At 37.2% G+C, this 23,736-nt stretch overlaps 1 protein-coding gene across 1 annotated transcript in view; it reads left to right on the top strand.

Moving 5' to 3' along the window:
- VWA3A (von Willebrand factor A domain containing 3A) overlaps window positions 1-12,713 on the top strand; it is a 32,664-nt gene extending 19,951 nt beyond the window's left edge. The window contains exons 20-31 of the mRNA XM_009886473.1: window positions 238-396; window positions 1,836-1,926; window positions 3,023-3,133; window positions 3,695-3,792; window positions 3,944-4,096; window positions 4,775-4,883; window positions 5,623-5,767; window positions 6,254-6,398; window positions 7,376-7,527; window positions 9,827-9,953; window positions 10,479-10,576; window positions 12,662-12,713. Coding sequence (XP_009884775.1) covers window positions 238-396; window positions 1,836-1,926; window positions 3,023-3,133; window positions 3,695-3,792; window positions 3,944-4,096; window positions 4,775-4,883; window positions 5,623-5,767; window positions 6,254-6,398; window positions 7,376-7,527; window positions 9,827-9,953; window positions 10,479-10,576; window positions 12,662-12,713 — 1,440 coding nt within the window. The remainder of the gene's footprint in view (window positions 1-237; window positions 397-1,835; window positions 1,927-3,022; window positions 3,134-3,694; window positions 3,793-3,943; window positions 4,097-4,774; window positions 4,884-5,622; window positions 5,768-6,253; window positions 6,399-7,375; window positions 7,528-9,826; window positions 9,954-10,478; window positions 10,577-12,661) is intronic.
- Window positions 12,714-23,736: the final 11,023 nt, after the last annotated feature.

Raw genomic sequence — 23,736 nt, 5'->3', positions numbered from 1 at the left:
GTTGCATTTTATTTTAGAATGTTTGCTCAGAGCAGGTAGGATTTCCCTCCTATGTGTTTGAGCAAGCGCAGCACAAAGGGGTTTCTGTTCAGTTAAAGGTGTTAAGCGTTGCCAGATTACTTAGGTATTAATTTTATTTATTATTGAAGTAATAAATACAGAATGACTGTCTTTGAAATGTTATTTACTTAAATTTCACATATATGAATTACTAAATGATGTGAACTTCCATTTCAGTGTGCATTCCTAGTGGAATGCTTGAAGCAACATTCAGTGCATCAGTCTGTTAATCCATTTCTACCAGAAGAAGACTCAAACGTGCTTCTGAAGAAAGAGAAAAGAAAGCCACAGAAGTTGCCATCTCCTAAACCCACAGCTCTGAGTCTGGCTAGAATGGTTTGAAATGATCCCACTTTTAACATGCTGTGTGTTTTAAATAGAGATTTTACCCAACTATCAGATGCTGTGATTTGTGAGAGAACTGCTCAGGCTGAAAATTTGAAGAAAGTAAAACAGCACTGTGGTAGTACTCTGAATTTACATTTTAATTTGCATTCAAAATGCTACATAAACAAAAAAGTACATCTTAGTAACTCCCTATAAGTAATTATAGTAGAACCACATTGTAGTGTCTAAAATTGTCTAAATAATTCCTCCTCTGACCTTAAAGAATCAGCGTTTAATGAAAGCAAAGGCAAAGCAGAAATGTGCTTTACCAAGTTATATCTATTTTACAAGGCCTTCTAGAAACTACCGATGAGACAGCTGTAGCATGTCTTTGGCCACACAGAGAGCCCGCATAAAACAAGAAATAGGATTCCGGATTTGTTTCCTGCCTGCTGTGCTTATTTCCATGGAGTTACACTACTGAGGCCTTTGGGATTTTGCTAATGTTTTGCTTGTTAATTTTGACTGTGTATGCAACTGTTTTGAGTGGGTGTGCAAATCTGTAATATACATAAATGGCCAGGTGCGGGTGCTTATCACTTTGGTGTACAAATGACTAGATACAGAACTTGCTGTTGCAGAGGATGTACTTGACTTTTGACCTCCTCTTTGAAATGGGCATGGCACTCTTAAGTGTTGGGATGTTCATGTTGCAAAGACCTTTGTAGGTGAGCTCAAACAGGTCTTTCCTGGTATTTTATCAAAACCAGTATAGTCTCAACACCTCTTCACAAATGTAGGAAAAAAATAGTCACTCAGAGGTATGACTACACAGCACAGTTTTACAGGGATTAAACTTGCAGAAAACTGATACCGGTTTGTCTGTAGATGTTTGGTGTTATTTATAGTAGAGCTGTATGTTAAATTAGAAGTCAGTTACTTGGAGGCTCTGTGTTGCAGCAAAAGTCTGACCCTATAATAGGGTTAAACAAGAGTTCATGTTGTTTAGCAGACTGCTCAGACCCTAGAGGGTTGAGCTATACCTAAAGGAAAAATTACTGTTGTCAGCACTAGGTTTCCGTTATTCAATAAAACTCTGAGGAAAATACTGTATACTATATTATATAAAACAGTGCCATTACCGTGCTAGACTGCTCCTTCAAGTGGCAAAAATGGTCCAAGCTTGTCTGCCTATAGATGTTGGTCTTTAGTTTTATGGCAGCAGATTAAATTGGCAACTTAATGAAAACAGAGCAATTAGTTACTTAACCTAGTAAGAAATCACAAATTAACAAGTTGTCGTGGCAAACTGCTGACTTGTCAGAAGAGCCAGAGTAAAACAGGAATTGGAGAATAACGAAGGATAGTTCCAGTTTTGAGTAATACAGTTGTGATCCAACTGAAATACTTTTTAAGGTTTTTATTTTTATTATTATATGTGCTTATAGCATATGAAAGACAACCATGGTGCAGGGAGAAATGCTTCCGTAAGAGTACTGGCATGGCGTCCTACTAGTGCCAAAGCAGAAATTCCACCAGGTCTGTATGGATTATGGGCTTTTTGTCTTCAGTTTCTTTTGGGTTTTGCTTAAAATATAGTATTAAATTACAGATTTAATTTAAGTCTTTGGAAACACTTGCAACTTTAATCAGACTGATAGGAAACATTGTGGTTGTTTTGAAATTACTTTGGGATCAGTTTTAGCTGCAATGTGTCTAGCTTTCTTCTAGATTGTGAGAAGAAGGAATACTGCACAGCTGGATAACTATTTCCGGGTCATATGATTGAATACCTGTCCTATATCAGGAAATGTCAAATGTATGTGGTGGAAAGTAGAGCCCCTCTTTGTCCCATCCCTGGAGCCATAATTAGAACCTCACGTTTGATCTTCAATTCATACTCCTTTTTTTTTCTTAAAAGGCTCAACAGTTCAGAGCTTTATTATGTTATTAGTTCAACATATATATTTCTGCTAATACTGTTAGATCCCATTGTAATTAATATGCTGTTCCACTTGATTTATTTACGGTCTAGGTTTGAAGGAAAATTACAACACAAATGTCAGGTTATCTGAAATGCTGACTCTTGCAGCTGCTCCTGGTACATGACACAGTTCTTAAATTGATTCTGGTCGCTGTTGGTCACTTAAAGTCCAATTCCCTTCTCCTTCATTTTTGTAATTTCCCTGTTTTTTTTCTTTTCATCTTTGCTAACATCTGCACTTTTTTTTGCATTAAATTTGAGTCTTGACTTCTACTGATTTATTGAAGTTAGGTTGTTTATATGTAGCAGTGTTTACAAATCTGGATTCATATTTGCATGTAAGGTGCTTTGTACAATGTTAATTGGCTTTTCCAACAATTATTGTGCTTATTCTGAACCCCTAATCTTTTCAAATTATGCCCTGTGACATTTTTCCCGATGTTAATTCATAAATTTGTAGACATTTTGGTTCCATTACTATGAAAGTGGCATAAGTAGTTATATGATAAAGATTTTTTCTTAACCAGTACTTAGCAAAATTACATATTTATAGTTGTGGTAATAGGAAATAATGAACTGAAGAACAGGGTTGCATGTAAGAGTTTTATCCAGCTGAAGTAAGTCAGCATCTTTTTTATTATTTATTTGTAGCACAAACAGTAAAAGAATGGCCTCAGACTGAGAATAAAAGAAAGTATAAACCAAGGAAGCAGCCAGAGTTTTCTGTGTCAGTATTTTATACTGAGAAAGGAAGAAATGTGGGTACGTTACCAGGTTTATGGTGGGTAAAGCCTTTTTATTAACAGCATTTTTATTATAAAACTGTTAGGATGTTAAGTGTGCTTTTAATAGTGAGTGGAAGTCAAGTTTCACTTATCAAATGGTGGTGGGGTTTTTTTGGTTTGGTGTTTGTTTTTTTGAGGGGGAATTTGGGAGCAAAAAACCCAGTTTGTTCTGTTTTGGCTCTTTTTTTTGTTTGTTTGGTTTTTCTGGGGTGTTTTGTTGGGTTTTGGGTTTTTTTATAAAGTCATCTGGCATCTTTTGGTCATAGATGCTCTTAGGAAAAATGCTTTCATCGTGGTTTAGATGATTATACAAGATTTGGTTTGAAATTTTTTGAAGGTGACAATTCTTAAAAATAAGTTATTTTTTTAAAGTACTTTGATAAAAGCTTTTTTCCAAATGTGGTATTGTGTATGAAATGGGTGGGTTTGTGGGTGTTTTTTTCTTTTTTTTTTTTTAATCAATAGTCATATGTGATTTAAAAGGGCTATGACTTAAAGCTTGAACTCTCAATATTACTTTGTTTATTTTCTTAACTAGGTACAGTATACCGAAAGTATCCAAAGATAATGTACGTAAAAAAGTCTGTTCCCTCTGTTACATTGCCGAAAAAAGAGGAAATCTGTTCAAGCAAAGAGGTATTTTGCTCCTTAGTAATAAATTGCCATTTTAGAATTATCCATATGAATGAATGTGAACATGTTAATTGTGATTCTGTACAATGTATTATTACTTAAACTGTTCGAATATTTACTAACAATCAATTGCTCCATTTGTTTGTCTTACAAGTGGCTGACCAAGTACAGTATTAAAAAGCTTAAACTGGAATTGCCCAGACTGATGTTTGGTCCAGGCTGTACTCACCAAAAGAAAACTGTGAAGTCTCTGCGCAAGAAAGTATCGGCAAAATACTGTACTATCTTCCCTAGTGTAGAAATCAATGTAAGCTTTTGCAGATGTCATATATCTACATCATTGAAAGACTTTGTATTTGTGTAAGACAATGCATGTTGATCACTGTTTGTGGCTTGCTAGTGTGATGTTCCCTCCACTCTTCCCTGTTCTTCTTTCTCAATCACCGTTCCATTAGAAAGCTAGAGAAGGTCTTTTATTCACCACAAAAAATATTTAGTACATTTGAAGTGCAAACTGCATGGAATCTTTAGCATGAATAGCATTTCCTCTGCTCATACAGTGTGAAAAAATAATTTTAAAATTTTAAGTAAAGCTTTTTAAAAGCTTTGTGAGTCAAAACTGGGAAAATGTTGGATCTTGATTGTTAAGATTTGTGTAATGACTGGAGAGAAGCATAAAAAGTTAAGTCCAGGATACTATTGTTCTATTATATCTATAAAACTGTCAGAAATAATGCAACAGATGCACCCGTCCAGTCAAATTATATAATTTTGTTGCCCAGCACAACTGGCTGAGATGACAGCTAGGCTTTCCTAATCTGGGTAGTAGCAACAGAGTCGCAGAAATTTTCTTACACTATTAGATAGAGGTAAAGACAAAAAAACCCTAATCTCCTTGATTTGTAATGCAGATATTGCATATATATCAGCTGAGCTTAAATCTCCTGAAGTAAGATGCTCTTGTACAAATTTTTTTTTTTTCCAGGGAGTTGTGAAACATCTGCAGTTTCAGCCTGAAGAACTTGAAATCTACACTGAACAACTGGAAAAAGTGTTGCAGCGCTACACAGAAAGAATACAATGGCTTTTGTCAGGTATTGGTGTACATCTGTTTTACTATAAAGACAACTTAAACATACCTGTCTACTATTTTTTGTCTACTATTTCTAATAGAATAAATCTGTACCTCAAATATGAATAAAGGCCATCTCTTGTGTTTCATTGAAATTTTAAAATGTATTTTTACGAATGCAAGAATACAAGAGAATTCAGCATCTGTGTAGCTGATAAACATCTAGCTTGCTGTGAAATAATTAGGGCTGTGATGTAAGTTTTTCCTTTTTGTATGTTATGTTCATGAACACAAGGTTCCTGTTGTCAGAAGCTTTCTATCAACAGAATATATACAATAACATATCCAAGCAAAATTAGCTTTTCTGTTTCTTTTGCAAAGAATGTGCCCAATTTATAAGTTCAGCATCGCTGCTGGTGAAAAGTATTTTGATCCCTCTGTTGCTCATAAAGATATTTTTGGGGAAACAGTTTAATTTTTTTGCTTGATTGTAAAGTAGGAGCTACAAATTGTTTAATGCAAGTTGCTACCGTTGGCTTGTAGTTAAAGCTTGATAATGTTAGATTTGAAACGGCAGAACACTTTTCTATTATTAACCTTTGAACTACCTAGTTGCCACAGAGATTATAATTTATTATGTAGAAATGTGCCCAGAATAACCCCTAAAGACTGAAGGTTTTACAGTATGCTCAATAAAATAATATGTTCAATAAAATTAGCCTGTGTAATGACACTTAATTAGTTTTACTGTTCTGGCCCAGGAAGCCGAAGATTGTTTGGTACCATTTTAGAAGCAAACATCTGTGTATTGATCGATACATCTGGTTCCATGGACCCATATTTGCCACATATCGCGAAAGAACTTACCTCCCTTATCTGGGAACAGCTGAGAAAAAATGAAGTCAGGTATGATGAACTACTGATAAAGACTGAAATCTGCACTACTTGTTAATATGTAATAAGATTGCTTAATCATTACAAATAATACAGTACTGAAACACAATACAAGTAATTATTATATGTTAGTGCATAATGCACATCTGACATGAACTGCTTTTTCTGTTCTTTTTAACCAACTTTTAATTCTAAGCTGTCTAAGATTTGAGCCTCATTTGCTATAGGCTGATGCTGTTTGTCCTTTTGGGCTCAGCATTCCGGTAGATTTTCTGTTCATGCAGAGCAAGATATACTTCCAAAGCTGAAGGCATTAATCCAATACTGGGCTCTTGGTTGTTTTTTTTTTCTGTTGTTGTTGTTTTCCTGTTGGGTCTGGTTTTGTGTTTGGGTGTTGGGTTTTTTTTGTTTATTTCTTTGTTTATTTAGAAACTGGCTTATCCAAGTGACTGATAGTATTGGTTAGGGTTAAATGTTGTGGGCCATATGTCTTCTCAGGTTTAACCTGCTGAGATTTGCAGAAAATACAGAGAGTTGGAAGGAGTGTCTTGTAGAGGCAACTGATGAAACATGTCATGATGCTGTGCAGTGGGTGTCCAAATTCCATGCTCATGGTAATACATGCATCCTTGTGGCTCTACAGGTTAGTAAATTGTGTACCACATTTTGGAGAAGACATCGTGTTTTGTGGTGATAAACCACTTCTGGAATCAAGCCACTGTTTCTGTCCCTAGGGCTTGTAGATACTAGAATTCATTGCTCATACTGAGTCTAAAAAAACGGTGAAATATCAATAGTTGCATTAATATTTGTGTTCAAAGAATACCGGAGAGAGAAAATAGCCAGTTGCTCAAAATTATGCTTGGGTACAGCTGTGGCTGTGATATATTTGCTCCGAGCCAAACAGAGATTTTAAAAAAGCAGTGTTTGTTGGAATCACATGGGCATTGAGTACAATTCTTGAACTTCAGTAACAGGTGAAGAAACTTTTCTCCTATAAAAATTCTCGGTTTAGAAATTAACTAGTAGTAATGCTATAAACCAGAGACTTGCAATTTCATGAGATTTAAACTGTGAATCAAAAAAGAAACATTGCCTTAAATGAATGATTCTTCTTTGAGACAGAATGACAGATTTGCAGAATCTTATAAATTTTATGGAACTGATCGTGAATCAAGTCCACTACAACTGTAAGGCATGTCTGTATTACAAAAATGTCAACTGAGTCAATTACTATAGCAAGTTTTCATAATATGAAAAGGCCAAGTCTTAGTGAGCCTGATTTTCAGACGTTAAGCACCTTTAACTCCCACAAAGTGAGATGTAAAGTCTTCTGTCAGCAGTTCTCCAAAACCAGTTAATTTGCTTATTTCAGTGAGCTGGTTTTTGGTGATGCCCTGCTTATGTATATATTGTCTTATGCTACAGTTTATCTATTTGTTTGTTTTTCAAATTTATATCCTTGATCTCTTTCATACTTAGTGAGGAGAAGACAATACTAACTTGATTAATGATGTGGTAAATATTAACTGTCTTAAATCATTGGATAGCATTTTCATTGTTAAGTATAACTTTTTGTATAAATGTACTAATTATTTAAGCTTATTTTCTGCTTTTCAGAAGGCTCTCAGTTTCCAAGGTGTAGAGGCACTGTATGTATTGACTGATGGAAAACCCGACACCAGTTGCAGTCTGATTTTGAAAGAAATTGAAAGATTGAGAAAGAAACAAGATATTAAAATCCACACCATTTCTTTTAGCTGTACAGACAGGTATATGATACTTTGGAAGAACAACAAAAAAATCTTTAAAATTACTAGTTTGTTTATCGTCAAAAGGCTGTGTTATCAAAATGTGCCACGTGCTCAGTTCAGTGAACACCAGGATTGAGCTAGATGCTCATGCATGTGGGAGATGGGAAGGCTCTTCTGACACAGGTGATTGTGACACGGCCTACATTTCCCACAGCTTATGTCCTTGAGAGAGTTGTCTTCCCAGATGCAGGTAAGTAATATGGATCACTAGTCTGCAGCACTGAGGTCTTTCCTGTAGTTCTGTCACTAGTCTATCATACATACATCCCTACAGAGGCATAAAAAGTTAATACACTGACCTGAACTGGAATCAGGAGCGCTAGGAAAGTGCTAATATTAGACATGGTGGTGGGATGCGAGTTAAAGATATATCTCTGGATGTTCCTTTTCGGGGATCTTTGCATGGTCCAGAATTGGGGGCTGTGGGACAATATAAAAAAATATGTGCTCCTCTACATTCTCGTTCATGCCTGTGGCTGTGTGACGCAGGGAGCAGGTAGCCAAACACGCCACCAGCTCTTCAAGCTTTCTAGAATAGGTGCTTGTCTACTCTGCCACCTCACAATGCAGTAGTTGTCCCAGGTCTTCAAGAACTCAGCCTTTGTAGTCTTGAATTTAATGCAGCATTGCCTGCCAACCCGCCTGCCCCAGTGGCAGTCATGAGGTTAACAACTTCTGGATAATGCCATTGGGTTATCCAGCTGCCATGAGAAATTTTTGACCCTATCATAGCACAAACTGACAAGCAGTGTTGTCTCAGTTAGGTCCTAGGTTGCATCCCGCTGAACTGAGAGGTGGATGTTGCCACGGCAATGGAAGAGAGCTGTAAAAAGAGATTAAAAGAAGTAAAAGGTTCAGGAAGGTGAACATACAACAGAAAATATGGTCAAAGGAGAGGCAAAAGATTTCAAAGAAGGAGTGAGGATGGATGAGGAAACCCAGCAGGATCGCAAGGAAGTCTGAGAGATGATAGTCATGAGAAAATAGGGCGCACGTGATGGTTAGACCATTTTGTAGAGCTTCAGGATGTTTTCAGAGCTCTGGATGATTCAGGAGTCATCTGTGGGCATGTCTGCTAGGTGTACACTGGAGAATGTTGTGGTAGTACAACCACACTAATACTTGATAAAATGTTGAGAGCATATGTGGACTGGAGTTTCTACATTAGTCTCCTGCTATAGGAGTATAGTCTGCACATAGCAGAGCTACTGTGAGAGTCAGACCAAGACGTGGCAGACAAAAATAAATGGGGACTTGCTTCAAAACTCCGTTACTGCTCCAAATTAAATTGCCCAGATCTTATACTGCTATTGTAGCTAATAGACCTTAAAGCTAAATCACTCAAAAGATGACAGTGAGTTTGGATGTAATTTTTCAAGCCCTTAAGGGGAGAAGTAGTAGACTTCATGCAGAGAATTATTAGTCCTAAATTGAAAAAGCCAACTTTAAGTGTTTATGAGAACTCTTAATTATGAATCTTTTTAGTTTATTTATTTGCCTATCGTTTGGTTAACTGGTCAGTAGCCAATAACTGTCTGTTAAGGAGATCAGCTAATAAGGGAGAAAGGTGTCACTTCTGAGTACGAATTACTCTGAAACAAAATCTGCTGCTTCCTTTCAAAGAAATCTTCTAGTTGTGGAAATTTTAATGTCCGGTTCTAGAATGGAATCAAACCTTGCAGCTTACTTGAAATTAATGGATGTATGACCATTTTTGACTTTGCAATGCTAGTGCTTGGGAGATGGGACTCTGAAATGATGTATAAATGGCAGCAAAAGTGTGTGATTTAGCATACTTGCAATAAGAATACAGTAACAACAGTAGCAGTTATCCTAATGGTTCTTTTTGGATAATGACAAGTAATAGAGGCTTAGGCAAGAGAATAAAATGCAGGGAATGCACAAAATGTTCTTTCCCTTTATGGAGTCTCCCAGCTTTTGGTTTTCTTCCCCTGTATAAAATATTACTGCCCTTTACCTGCCAGCCGGGCTTCTGGATTTCTTGGTTTAGTTTCTTTTTTTGGTTCTATTGCTACACTGAACCTCTTGTCCAAAAATAGCCTATCTTTGACAGCTAAGCAGTGTATATTCTTCATTAGCAATTGACAATCAGAAATTATACAGACATTTATAATCACGTCCTCCAAACTTTTTGTTTTGATGTAGTTTTTGACAAATTTGTAGAAATTCTTTTTCTATTTCTGTTGCTGTCAGAGAAATAATTTTCATAAGTAACGTACTACTTTGTTGTTAACAGAAGAGCTAATGAATTTCTGAAGAAGCTTGCTTCCCAAACAGAAGGGCGCTACCATTGCAGTTTTGGAGATGTGGATGGACAATTAGCAGCATACAGAATGTTGACAGAGGGGCTTGATGATGAAGATGTATGTTAAATAGATTGGTTTTGTTTGATTTGGTTTTGTTTCATTTCAACTTAGTTCTTCATCGGTAGTTAAAAATCTTAATACCTGGCTATCTCTGCTACCTGCCTTGGTCAGGTGACCAAACCCATGAAAGAAGTATACAATGCAATACAGTTTTTGAAAGCAAGAAAAAACACCTTTATGTGGACACTGTGGGGTTTAAGCTAACTTTAGCTTTTACTGTGCCACCTCATCCTTACCATCTTGTATTTCATTTATGTAATTGTAAAATCCTTATACAGTGTTTAGCACGTTAATGCTCCAGCAGGAGACCTCAAGGATTGCCACAGCAGAAAAAATATGTTAGTGAGTAGAACCATATTCAATCCAGAGTTGCTCCACTGTCCCCATGTAAGACCAAGACCTTCTCTGCAAGCAGATAACAGTAGAGAGATTTAGAGCTTAGGCTCAGTTAATTAAATTGATAGAAATTGAAAATAATAAATAGGTGCAAGTTAAAGTAGAGTATTTTAATTCTGTTTTCAGGATCCAGTGTTCCCTTGCTTTGAAGGAGATGATTTAAAGAAACTTACTCAAGAAGTAGCAAAAGCTAGAAGTTTCTTAAAGCAGGCAAAGTCTTTGAGGTAAGTATTTATCAAGAATCTTTAAATAATTGCTTTTTTACTTCATGAAAGTAAGACAAGAATATCTGACTTCCAGTGTCTGCTGTTTAAAAAAGAATTGCTGTTTCTTTCCTTGTACTGTAAATTGTAATGTTTTTGAGGCTTGGAAAATGACATGCAAGCAAGCTGTCTGCTTCAGAGGCATTTAGTTTTAAGGTCCTACACAATTAGCTACCATCATAGTAAAGGATCTGGGCAGATTCTAACAATGTGTTAAACTTAAGGGCTGTTGTTTTCTCTCAGTTGTTGTCCCTCAATTTCTTATGTCAAGGAGGAATTACATTTAAGTTGTTCCTCTCCTTGCTAAGTTCTGTTATCTGCCATATCAATGTATTTCTCTTCATATATAGTATTAGAAGAGAAAATTGAGTCTTGTTAATGTGATGCAATGTTCTCTTTAGTACCTCTTCTTTATATGACTTCCTACTCAGAAATGCAAATTACTTATATTTTCCAAAGTCTGTATGAGCTGCTTCTATCCTACCTCATCCTGACTTCTCTAACTGCATCGTGAGCCATTCTCTATCTGCTAGAGTTATGTTCTCTGCATGGAACAATGTGAGCTCTTTCTTCTGTTCTCAAATAACCCCATCTCAACCCATTTACTTTTCAAGTTACTATCAATCTCCCTTTCTTTTTGCCTCTAAAGACCTGTAAAGTTTCTAGTAGCCTTTTTCTGGGAAGATTCCCTAAGCCTTCCTCTTCACTCTTACATTTCCTGATTTTATTGAAGGATCTGACAAAATCATTCTCCTCTCAATCTCAGTCTTTTTCTGCTTTCCTAAATAACTGGACTCTTAATCTTTTCCATAGAATCATAGAATTGTCTAGGTTGGAAGAGACCCTTGGGATCATCGAGTCCAATCATCTACCCTACTCTACAAAGTTCTCCCCTACACCATATCCCCCAACACCACATCTAAACGTCTCTTAAACACATCCAGGGATGGTGACTCAACCCCCCCCCGGAGCAGCCTATTCCAATGCCCGACCACTCTTTCTGTGAAAAATTCTTTCCTAATGTTCAGTCTAAATCTACCCTGTCGGAGCTTGAAGCCATTCCTTCTTGTTCTATCATTAATTACCTGTGAGAAGAGCCCAGCACCAACCTCTCTGCAGTGTCCTTTCAAATAGTTGGAGAGAGTGATGAGGTCTCCCCTCAGCCTCCTCCTTCTCAAACTAAACAGTCCCAGCTCTTTCAGCCACTCTTCATATGATTTGTTTACTAGGCCCTTCATCAGCTTCGTTGCCCTCCTCTGCACTCGCTCCAGCACCTCGATATCTCTCTTGTATTGAGGTGCTCAAAACTGGACACAATACTCGAGGTGTGGCCTCACCAGTGCTGAGTACCATTGTGCTGAGTACTGCTGCTTTCCCTATTAAGTCTTGGGCCCACCGGAATTTGTCCTGTGTCTTCCCCTTCTTCCTTCTTTACTGTAATTTTCAGCTTCCTTTTCTCTCCATAGAATAAGAACGTTCTGCCAACACTGTTCAGGTTTGTCTCCTTTTCTTTTCTCTTCCTCATCTTCTCTTCAGCATCCTCCCTCAACAAGTCTGTTTTGCCCTTTTCTGTTAAATCATATAACAGATAACTGTACAATGTGACGCCAGGCAGGGGTATCCCACCAGACTCTGAACGAACTAAGTCAGTCCCTGGACGCAGTGCAGCCCTGTTGGCACTGCGTGCCGCCTGTATCTCAGTAGACTGAATTGGCTTAGGTGGCACACCATTCCCTGGTGTTTCTGGTATCATCCAGAGCTAGCTTTCATAGCTGCCTAGAACTGGAGTGAAGAACAGTTAAGTTGTATTAATCCTTATGTTTCTTCATTGTTACGCTTCCTAACTGCCAATTCAGAACCAGAAATTGCCATTTCAGTAATTATAGCGGGCAAAGGTATTTGCAAAAAGCTTTAAAATGCATTATACCTCCTCAGTGAAAAGATTTTCTGTCACACAAGAACATGGCTAAACAAAGATACAAAAGTACTATATGTCCCTGTGAAAAGCTGCTGTAATTCTTTGGGTTTCATTTTTCTTTCAAACAGGTTATTACTTAAAAAAGGGAATACAAACCAAAATGACAACTCTGGCTTTTAAAAAAGTGCTCAGGTAAACAGTCACCAGAAATAGACCATGGGTTACATATAGTTCATGTATTTCAGTAGAAGGATAATATTTTATAAGCCTAATGTAAAATGTGTTAATTTCCAGCAGTGTCTTCTTCCGAAGTTGAAAACATTTGTAATTCTTTTAGTTCTTAGCTGAGCTAGTCCAGGGTATAACCTAATATAAGCAAAGAACAGTTCAAAGAGAACTATTATTTGGGGTGAAAGGAGCAAGGCAAATGTGTATTTGTAGTTATTAATGGTTTAGCTCTTTCTAAGAGCAAAGAGCTAGGCACATTAGAGCGTTAGGACTAGATGTTATGGCTGTAATAGCAATTGCTACATGGGCTGCAGGATTTATCAGTTAAATGAACAAGGCTGACTGAAAAAAGACCCCACTAATAGGTAGCCTCAGCAATCACTGGACTATTCTCACAAATTTGTGGTAGAGGGAGCTGGACAAACTAAACCTCTCACAGAGCCAACCTGCTGCTTTTAAATTGGCAAGGCACAAATTGCAAGAAAAGAGAAATTGCTGGGTAGAAGTACTTTCTCAGGGTTAAACAAGACAGAAGCATTTGTCACAGAGCTGTTTGAGGGAAAAAGTGGACATGCAGAAAACTACAGAGTTGCACTGGAGAACTTAGACCTGCCAAGATATTCATCAAGGAATTGGGTAAGACAGATACATAGCAAGACTGTTTTTTAAATTCTTGTTTCTATAGCTGTAGTTTGTATTTTGGCTTACAAACATTGCCCGGTCATTCAAAGAGAAGCTGAAAAAAGAAGTCTAGTCAGACCTGCTAGTTAAGAGTGCTTGCTTCATGGAGAGTGGAACTTGCAGCTTGGTCAAATACGTGCAGAATTCAGCATATAAGGGCTGATCACTAAAGAGAGATGCTTAGCGAGGAAACAGATACATAACCATCCTGCAGTAGCAAGAAGGTTGTTACAGGCACATATAGGTAAATGCTAGTGTTCCACAACTACCTCTATCTTTCAGCCTTCCAAAGTAAGCTGTATTGCTTGTAAAGTGTATAAGACATTCCTGTTAATGCACTTCAGAAAGTATGTAGCTTTGTAGCACGATTAAACACGTCAGTAAGGAAAATTGAAAGTTAATCAAGTTAATTTATATTGTTTTTCCATTACCATTTTGTCAAGGGTGATGGTGAGCCTATGCAGTTCATAGTTTTTGAATTGTGTTTAAAAAACTATTCATGTGCTTGACTTGTAGGATCAAATTAGAGATGAAAAAAAGATGCTGAAGGAGTTTGGAGTGGTACCGCTAGCCTGCTTTTTTTTCAGAGTGTGCTTAAGGCTTCCAGCTTCAAGCAGAAAGAGGGAAGATCTATTCTTTGTTGTCGAACTTCTGGCAAGAGAAGAAGTTACAGATGATAAGTGCTGCTGACTTATTCTGCTTGAAGACTTTGCAGGACTCAAAGTAAATTAAGCACTGAACTCTCCAAAGTTTAAACATAAGTAAGAGGATATTTTTCAATATAGCTAATACAAATTTTAAAAGTGTAATGTATTTCCAATATAATTAGTAGTTACACAGGATCGCAACTTTTGTTTCTCTTCTATTCTACTGCATCATACTAATAATTGCTTCAATCAGTTGGGGGTATGTTCAAGATCAGTTGGTGGCATGTCTTTTTTGGCAGTGGCTTGAGACTTCTTTGCTGGTGCTCATTATCCTTAACAGATGGGACAGATGGCTGTGTTACTAGAAAGAGAATTTGTTATGCCAGTTTTGCATAGGAAGTCCAAGAAATAACCATAGTGCAGAAAACAAAGTTTGGAGTGAATGTTTTTGCCAAAAGAAGTTTGTTAATAATTATTTTGACTCCTTGCTTTTTATGTTGGCAGTAGAGAAGGATGTAGACTTGATGATTCAGAAATCATCAGACATGCAAACGTGTAATATCCTGTTGCTGATAAAGCCTGGTTATGTTTTGTATAACAAGACACTGCCAGTCTTCTAAGCAATTCTGTTAAGTTCTTATGTGTTTCCTGTACTAGAAAGATTAAAAATGTATTTGCTAGTACCATATAAGAAATTGTAATTTACTGCAGTTAGCTCAATGAGGCATATATTTTTCCAGTTGATATATGAAATACACTTTTTTTTTTGTAATAAGAAACTCTGCAATCACAGCTCATTAGTATTTTGTAGGTGTTTACTGTTGTCTTTCAGAGGGTTAGGAATTAATCTCAGGTGTTTAATATCTGTAATATTTAATGAAAATGGATTCAGACTGCAAAATTCAGATACTTGATCTGAGTGTATTCAGGAGCCATTTGCATCTCCTGAGTGCCAGCTGATGGGAATGACTGGATACACTGATATGGGAGATAGTATCTTTTCTGTCCTTCCATTTGTTTTGTTTCCATAAAAAATAAAAAATTATTTCTATCATAAAAGTCTCTTTAGTATTTTATGTGCTGCACCAGCTGACTCCTGCATTCCACCATTAGTACCAGCCTACTGTGGAATACTGCAGTTAAAATGGTGCTTTGTGCTATCCATCACTGTGATTTTATTAGTATATGTGTTGGTATATCTGTAACTGCTAATATACTTTGATATGAAAATGTTAATTGTAAATTAATAGGATCAGTTACATTTTTATTTGGGGTATATACATATTAGATGTTGATCACTGATAGAATGAGTGGATTGATACTAGTAGAAATGTTAGAACATTAAATCCAGGTGGAAAGGATGAGGTTTCTGTATTGCCAGAAAGAGATTCTTATTTCTTGCTTGGAGGATTTAAGAAATGTCACAGTACTGTAGCATAGATTCTGATATTCTTACAAAGGTCCTTTAAAACAACCTTAAAAGGAAATATACTTGTGCAGGTACATTAAATGATATCAGAGACTTTTTGTGAAATAAGATAGTAATGCACACGTAAAATTTTTCAAATGTGGATAAGCATTAGAATATTCCCGTATGTTGTGTCACACCTCCCATTTACAGCCTGTTTTTTCCCTGTATAGTACTTGGTGTTCAGAGATTTTACTCATTCAAAACAGTTCTGTTTACACAGTGTCTCTATAGACTATCATCAATGGATCTGTGTAATCTTAAATTCACAGCAGCCTACACTAATACTCATCACTCAGTTGTTTGTTTTGGTTTGGACTGGTCACTTGTTTCTGTGGGAAGAGCACAGCAAGTTTCTCTGGTTCTCTTGAGCATGCTCCCAGACTTAAAGTAGGTGTTAAGAACTCAGGAGTCTTCTCTTTGCTGGTGGTGTGAGCTAAGGGTTTCTAAGTCTCCTGCTCAAGAAAAATGTAAGGAACAAATGTTGACGATAGAATTTGTGTAACCACAGAAGCTATAAAATAGTGGTGTGTTACAGTATTTGGCTGTTGCATCCCATCCAACTTCTAAGTGTTTTCAGGCTGTGCAGCCTCTCTCTGTGCTTCTGAAGCCTTGTTGTCTTGCAGGCTGCTCAGTCCTGCTGTCTATTCAGAGCAGCTACTTCCTTTAAAATACGGCTTCTGTATCCTGCCTGTTGCCTGCCTGGAAGCTCCTGTCCTACCTGGGTCCATCAAGCTGAGAGCTACTCAGTCAGGAAAATATTTTAAGGAGATGGTTCAGCTGTGATGACCTGATTCATTGAGTGCTCTGTTAATGACTTTTCAGTGTTGATCTGTCAGGTATGTGTCATTTGCTTTCCTGGTTTATTCTTCCTCAAATGCAATTCAAGACATAATAAAAGAGGAGGTTTATAATTGGCAAAGATGTATATTTTTCTGCTAGCTTGTTTGTACGTCATGTCATTGCTGTGACTCACTGAATATGTTGATTTGCATGCAATGAATTAAAGACAAATTGCTAAACCACTTGCTACCTCAAAGTAGGTGTTCTACCCGCTATCAGAAGAGTGCTGGTTTTGCAGCAAGAGTGGGTAACTTCCATGTGGAACTGCTTGGGTACTGCCATAATTTACAGTCAAATTCCAGCTGCTGTGCTACAGTTAACTGGTGCAGATGTTCATAAAAGCTTAGTATGGACTAGCAGTTCAGGAACTCCTTTGTGCGTGGTTCAGCCTTACCTGCTTCGGGGGACAACAACCTTCAGAAGCAGCGTGGGACAGCTTGGCATAGTAACAAATTCCTCCATCTAAATATGCCTGCATTTCAGTCAACCCAGTAAGTTTGTGTTCTTTCTAAGAAAGATAATGGTAATAAGTGTACGTTGTGCTGTGTCCTTTAAAATTCTGTTCAGTAGGAATTTCTCTGTGCTTTATAAGCATGTTATCTGGTCCCAAATGTGTTAATACAACTAAGTCACAAGAATTTTCATTGAATCTCAACCAGTTAGATGTATATAGGATGCTTTTCATTCCGTGGAACTTCAGCCCTCTGTGAAACCATCTCAAACAGATGCTTATTAGATGTTTGCTTTCTGAATAGTTATAAAAGAAGAAAAAGAGAGAAATAGAAGGGAAAATCCAATTACAGAAACCTGCCAGCATCAGAAAACACCCTATTCCTTCCCTGTCTCTGTTACAGTAAAGAGAATCTAGGTTTTAGGTAACAATATTGAATGTACAGGTAGAACTACAGTATGAGGAGATTGATAATCTCTTGACTCTTATCACATGAAACTTCATTAATTAGAATCTGAAATTCTACCCAGAATTTGATAGATTAGGCTGACCCTGTAAACCATAAGTTTACGTGCTTTCAGTGATAGGGGCTGCCTGTGTCATTGTGGCCACATTTAATGGGGTACCAAGGCTCGCTCTTAATAAATTACTAACAAATAGTGAACTTAATCTCTTTTAGCAATTTTTCCCTTTTCCTTTCCTACTTGGAATGTTCTGCAGCTTATGTTACGATTTCTGGGTTAGTAACAAGAATAGAGGTGAATGGAACTTGTAAATGAAACTTGGTAGAAGTTATGACAGAATTTTAAATTACATCTGGCTGGCATAGTATAAAACTGATCCTCCTCTTCCATCCATCCTTAGCCACCTCCCATACCCTCATACCTCCTCCAATGTTTTGGGGTATGAAAGCAAACCATGTAGTCATAATCATGACTTCTCTCTTCCAGTGCAGTAACTGTCAGAAAACCTTGAATTAAAACAAAATCTATTAGGATTGGTCTTCCATAATCTTTTTAAAGCCCGCATATATATAGCTCCTGTGTGTGTTTGTTTTTTTCTGTGTTTCCAATATGTAAGAAGCCAAGCTGTCATCCGTGCTTATTACACAGGAACATGCCTTTGTTCAGTTCAAGTTAATGCAGTGGTTTTGTTTATGATGCATTTGGGTTTCTTCCCTTCAAATATTGCATAAACTGTCTTCTTCTCTAACAAGACCTAAGAGCTGATAAAGGGCATGTTCATTGTTGCTATTAGAAGTTGCTTTGTTTCTTCCTGGTATTCCACCCTGATTTGGCAATGCAGTCTCACCGTTATCATTTCGTTTGACCTGTAAATCATTGTAGCATGCAAAGCAACCATGAATACGATGTAAACAAGAAAAACATAACTTGAAGAGCATTTTATATTACACATTCAAAGGCTGTGCTTTGAAGTACTCATGTGCTTTATTCCTTCCATGAGGAAACTGTGAAATATGCAGAATTGTAACACAAATAAATACACAAAGTCACAAGAAAAAGCAAGGAACAGAGTGAGAATGTTTACGTATGCTAATGAAGAACTGAAGGATTAAAGAAGAATGTAATCGCTCAGTTTTGCAGCTAGCTCTCTGAAGAATATAGTAGATGACAGGAAATCAGAAAAAAAAGTATAGTGTAATCTCTACTAAATGTATATTTGTAACTTTTTTCTGTTGTTATATTATACAGAAATGTGTAATTACATTGCTATACAGGAAAAAATGTCTGTACAAAAGACAAGCTATTGAAATGTATAGTGATGAATGCTTAATATCTTTGCCTAGCAAAAAATCAGCAGGAGCTTACTGCCCAAATGATCTTAACTTAGCCCTAGCATACAGTTGTTCTTTTGCTGTATTAGGCATTGAAAATACGCCTTTTGTCTCATAACAGGAATAAGGATCTGCATCTTCTTTTCCCTTCTGGCATGGACTTACAGTGTGACATCGGTAAGTTGCTTTACCTCTGTATCTTACTTTCCTAACTTAGCAAGGAATGTGAAGAATGTTGTATTATCATAAAGTATTTAATATTGCATTTGAATGATTCATTCTTTGGTTATTAAATTACATCTGCTGTTGCATTAATAATGCGTTGGGAAACTTTTTTAAGCACGACTTCATTCCTCAGAAATATTTGATATGTTTAGTATTTGATTACATGAGAAAGAAATATTCTTAAGTTTCAATTCCCAGATTCAGATCCCATGATTTCTCTTTTTGAAGCAAAAATTCTAAACACAGCAAGGTATGATGTTTAGAGGAGAGTTCTGTTATTTTCCTCTTTTCCATTAACATTGCAAGACCTTCTGATTTGAATGCTTTTTAACATTTTCTGTCATCTCTCACTTAAAGCATGAATACCTCACCATTGTCACTTCACTTCTCTCAGTTGTCTGTTTTAGACTCAATCCTTGTTATCAGGATGATTGTTTTTGTAGTCACAAAGAGCTAAGTACCTTTAGTCAAAAGTACGTACACCCTACAGCAGATCTGTCCAGACTTCTTTGGGGTTGCAGAGAGGATCAGCGATTTGGTACGCTGTCTAAACGAGTCTTGCCACTCTGAGTTCATATAATTGTGTCAGTACGTATGACTGGGCATCTGGATGTGAACAAGTGCCCGAGGGGGCGTACAAACACACGATGAGCTTGGACAACTCTACTAACTTAGGACTTAGATACAGAATTTTGTGTAAGTCAGATGAAGAGAGGATATTTTTATGCTGCAGTTATTTCAGCAAAATCCTATCCTTGAAATAGCTTTAAGAGACTTTAGTTTCTTGATCTTTTCTGCTGTTCTTCTGCCCTTGGGCACTGCAGAACATCCCATCCTGCCTATGACTCAGGGCAAACATCCAGCTGTCATTTTAACCCAGACCTCTGTTTAGGTCTTCATGCTTTGGTTACGTCTCTGTAAAGGCTCCTTTCTGCACAGCGTTTTCCACACAATTAAAAACCCTCACTTAGGTTCCTGCTACCTTACAGCTGGGGCATTGCTCCTGTTTTGTGTTTTGAAAATGCAGACCTATGAAGTTAATGGGACCTGCTGAATGGAAGGGGCAAAGCCCCAGTCTCCCCATGTCTGTCTCCTGGGCCACCTCTCTGTGGTCCAGTGCCCAGCACTGATGCCCACAGGGGAGGGGAGTGTTCCTTTGTAGACTGGAGACATGTAGTATCTCATCTGTTTTATGCCCTGAGTGCTACTCGTGCCATTGAGATTTATCAGTGGATCTATCTGCGTCTGATTTGAAATCAGCTTGTGTAAGCTTACTAGATTCCTGTATGAAACAGTGTGATTACATTTCAACACTGCTTTACAGTCTGGGTGTGAGTAACATTTTTATGTTACATAGCCAACGTATCATTTCAGAAATGTGGACCTTCTCCGTGTAAATAAACAGGCAAACTCTCTGACACCTTGCTGTTGTGTTTTATGCAGTCATCTCCTGGAAGTACTGGATGTTTTATTTCTGTGTACCTACATGAACTGTGCGTGGTTATAGGAGGGAACGTAGAAAAGGGTAGTGTGTAGTTATGATTCAAGACCAAAAGCAAGCTTAAAACTTAATGCAGCAGCTCTGCTCATTGTAACTTTAGCTTCTGTTTCTTTCAAGACAACTCAGCAGGATGCAGTGAATAAGATATGGCCACCCCTCTTCTTCATAAGGGATAGGAGAATAAGCGTAACAGGAGAGGTACAAAATACCCATTCTGAAAGCTCTTCTGAGGTGCCTCCTTACGGCTAAGGTGGAACCCAAAGCCAAGGTAAAATACCCTTTGTTGGTTCTCACTGGGCAACGAGGGCTTGGTATGCCACAAATAAGCTGACCAGCTGCTTTGACTTGTGTAGGAGCAGGGGTAGAAGAGCCACTCAGTTTCTTGGATTAAATGGTAAAAGCTATCAGTGCTGTGGACAGCTTGAAACAGAAGTTGGTATTCTTGGGGGTTTTACTCTGAACTGGGTTTGTTGCTCACCTGGAAATCTCAGAAGTGCAGGTTAGTTTGACAGGTTCAAAGACTCTAGTTCTAATGCAGACTACAGGGACTAAAATACATATATGTCATGCTAAAATGTATTTGCCGAGATGTCAGTTTGAGTTCTTGTCAGCACATGAACATTAAATTACATCTAAATGGCAAAGCCACCTATGGATTTGAGCTATTTCTAACATGCCAACATTTAAAATTATAGTCATTTATATTTAGATTTGGGAGTGTTTCTTTAGCATCTTAACTACTGCTTTGAGACCTAATTTTGGACACACCCATTTAAAAATGTTGGCTTTGATTTCTCATTGTTTAATTTGCAAAAGGATATGTGTTCTAAAAGTGCTTTAACGTCTTAGGATCAGAGAACTTCTATAATTATTAATCATTTAATTCATTATTCATTTTGAATGCATTATTTCATAGTAAATCACCTTTTCCTGTTCTGCTATGTACCAGTTAGTTTGCTGCCTGTACTTCATTCATCTTGGAAGCCAGAGAACAACCCTTGCGCCTCAGTTAAGCCTCTTTGCAAATACATGATTGGGTTGGGGATGCAGATAGAAAAGTCAGGATGAAACTGCTAAGTACCACTGCCAAATAAGATTTTTGTTTCTTCTCTATCTCCAAATTTAGATGGAAAACCGTAGGTAGAAGGAGAAAGTATTTCCATTCACTCTGCTGCTAGATGAGATGTATCCTACCGAAGTTTCACACAATGGAGAGTCACTTTTGAACATTAGTGTTAAGAATTTCTTTCCTGTTTTTCTTTAGTAAAGAACCCTTTTCTCTGTACTTTTTAAAAAGTGTGAGATGTCTTTGTAATCTAGCACAATTTATCTGCAGAACGATGGTATCAATAGTAAATTTGTGTTGTCTAGTGTCTTCTCAATACTTTTACCAGGTAACAGTAAGAGATACCATCCTATTTAGAAGTGTCTGATGTGGAGAAAATACTTCATTTTTTCCTGAAAAGGAACGTAAATTATGTACAAATTAAGCCCTGCCCTTTTTTGGCTCCTAGCCCAGCCACCAGTTACAAAGGAGCAGGAACAGCAAAAGGGCCTGAGCACACGTAAACATCTGTTTGTCTGAGAGTACCGGATGCCCTCGTGTTACTAATTGTCCAGCCAAGAGAAGTCTCCCCAGATTACTTGGACAGGAAGGACTGGGAGAACACTGACATCCAGGATTCTACCAAGGGTACTTACTACTTCTTTAGCTATTTTTAAAAGCCTGAAATGTTTGACTCTAACTTTTTAAGGGAAGTGATTTCTGCATTTCTAATATTTGAAATGACAGGAGGGGAGCTAAGAGCAACTCACACTGCATGCACTGCGTAAGATGTAACTATGCTCGTCATGCAGAATACATCGATAAATCAGAATAGCTCCTATAAATTTAGAGAAACAGGGAACTCACTGATTCTGGAAATACGTATTTTCTTACAGGAAATTCTTTACATTCAAAATTTGATAATAATTTTCTAATTCTGTGAAGCAGATTAATATATTAATGCCATTAGTGCTTTTTAAGCACTAGCAAAATCTTCAAACTTTTTGATACAACTTTCAGCTTACTTAGAACATAAGGAGATATTAATGACAAGTATTCAAATATATGCCATTTTTCAAATATGTCTTTTTATGGCATATGTGAAAAGCTTGATCTTAGTGCTCCTTACAGTGTATAAAAAGGTGCTTTTTCGCAGAAGTCAAGGTGAGAGAATTTTATATGGCTTAAAACTACTGTGTAGCATAATGTAGAGATGTGAATTTAAATTTCCTTGGTTGAACAGGAGAAGCCTGCTTGTTTTAGTTTTACTGTATTAGTTCTAAGTTAAATTTTGTTTTGGAAATGTGGATTATTTTTCATTTTTGAAATGTCAGGATATTTTTCAACATTTTTCCACTGGGTTATGGCACTCAGTTAATTGAATTTAGTGAGCTGACATTGGTGTTAAAACAGTATAACAGCACGGAGAATCTGGTACTTCCCTGTGTCTGAAATCTAAAAAACAATGCATAAAATATTTTTTTATAATTTTGTTTGTGACATTTTTCTTAACTAGGCAATAGCAAAAGTAGTCTGTAACTTTGTGTACTGTGGGATGCATTTTCTGTTGCTTTTCTGGTATTTTTTGTCACCCTGGAAGTGATGCAGCTGCCAGTTACCAATCATGCCCAGTTTCTGCATAATCTCTGCTCAACCCTGGTGTAAATGACTGAGAGTAAACTGTGCTGAACTGTCTATGCCCAGACAGTGGAAGAGGATGTACTCTTATGCTTGGGGATATTGCTGTGAGGACCAACTCCAACTATGAGAATGCCATAATAATCTGAAGGAATTGGGTCTATATTCCTGTACTAGACTAGGAGGCACCCAGTTTGGGTCCCACTTTACAGTGATTTGATTCAGGTGTATTTATTCTGGATTTCTATTTGCGGACATAAGAGCCTAGATCCTAATGTGCAAATGCCATGCAAGGAATCAGGACAATAGGGGCTGTCTGTGTGGGCAAATTGACTAATTTCTTGGAGTATATTGTGATCTGAAATACCAGTCATTTTAATTGCAGAATATGAGTGAATTTCTAAAGAAAAATGATTGCTGTAGAATAAAGGCATTTGTAATACAGAACAAAGTGTAGGGATGGGTAACTCCTGTGGAATTGCTTATCACAGAATGATATTCTAATCAGGTTTCCCAGGTAGATGAACCCACAGGACAGATGGCTTACCCTTTCCGTTCCTTGTCAGTTTAGCTGTATATGAATGCCCTAATGAGGACAGCATGGAGAAAACTTAGTAAGTACTGGACAGAAAACTAGATGTATTTAGTACGTAACCAGAAAAGTTTTAAACGGTAGCAAAT

This window comes from Charadrius vociferus, unplaced genomic scaffold (genome assembly GCF_000708025.1).
Source record: "Charadrius vociferus isolate BGI_N301 unplaced genomic scaffold, ASM70802v2 scaffold746, whole genome shotgun sequence".
In the NCBI taxonomy this organism is placed as follows: Eukaryota; Metazoa; Chordata; class Aves; order Charadriiformes; family Charadriidae; genus Charadrius; species Charadrius vociferus.
The sequence above is the reverse complement of the archived record's forward strand: the minus strand, read 5'-3'. Positions and strand labels throughout refer to the sequence as shown.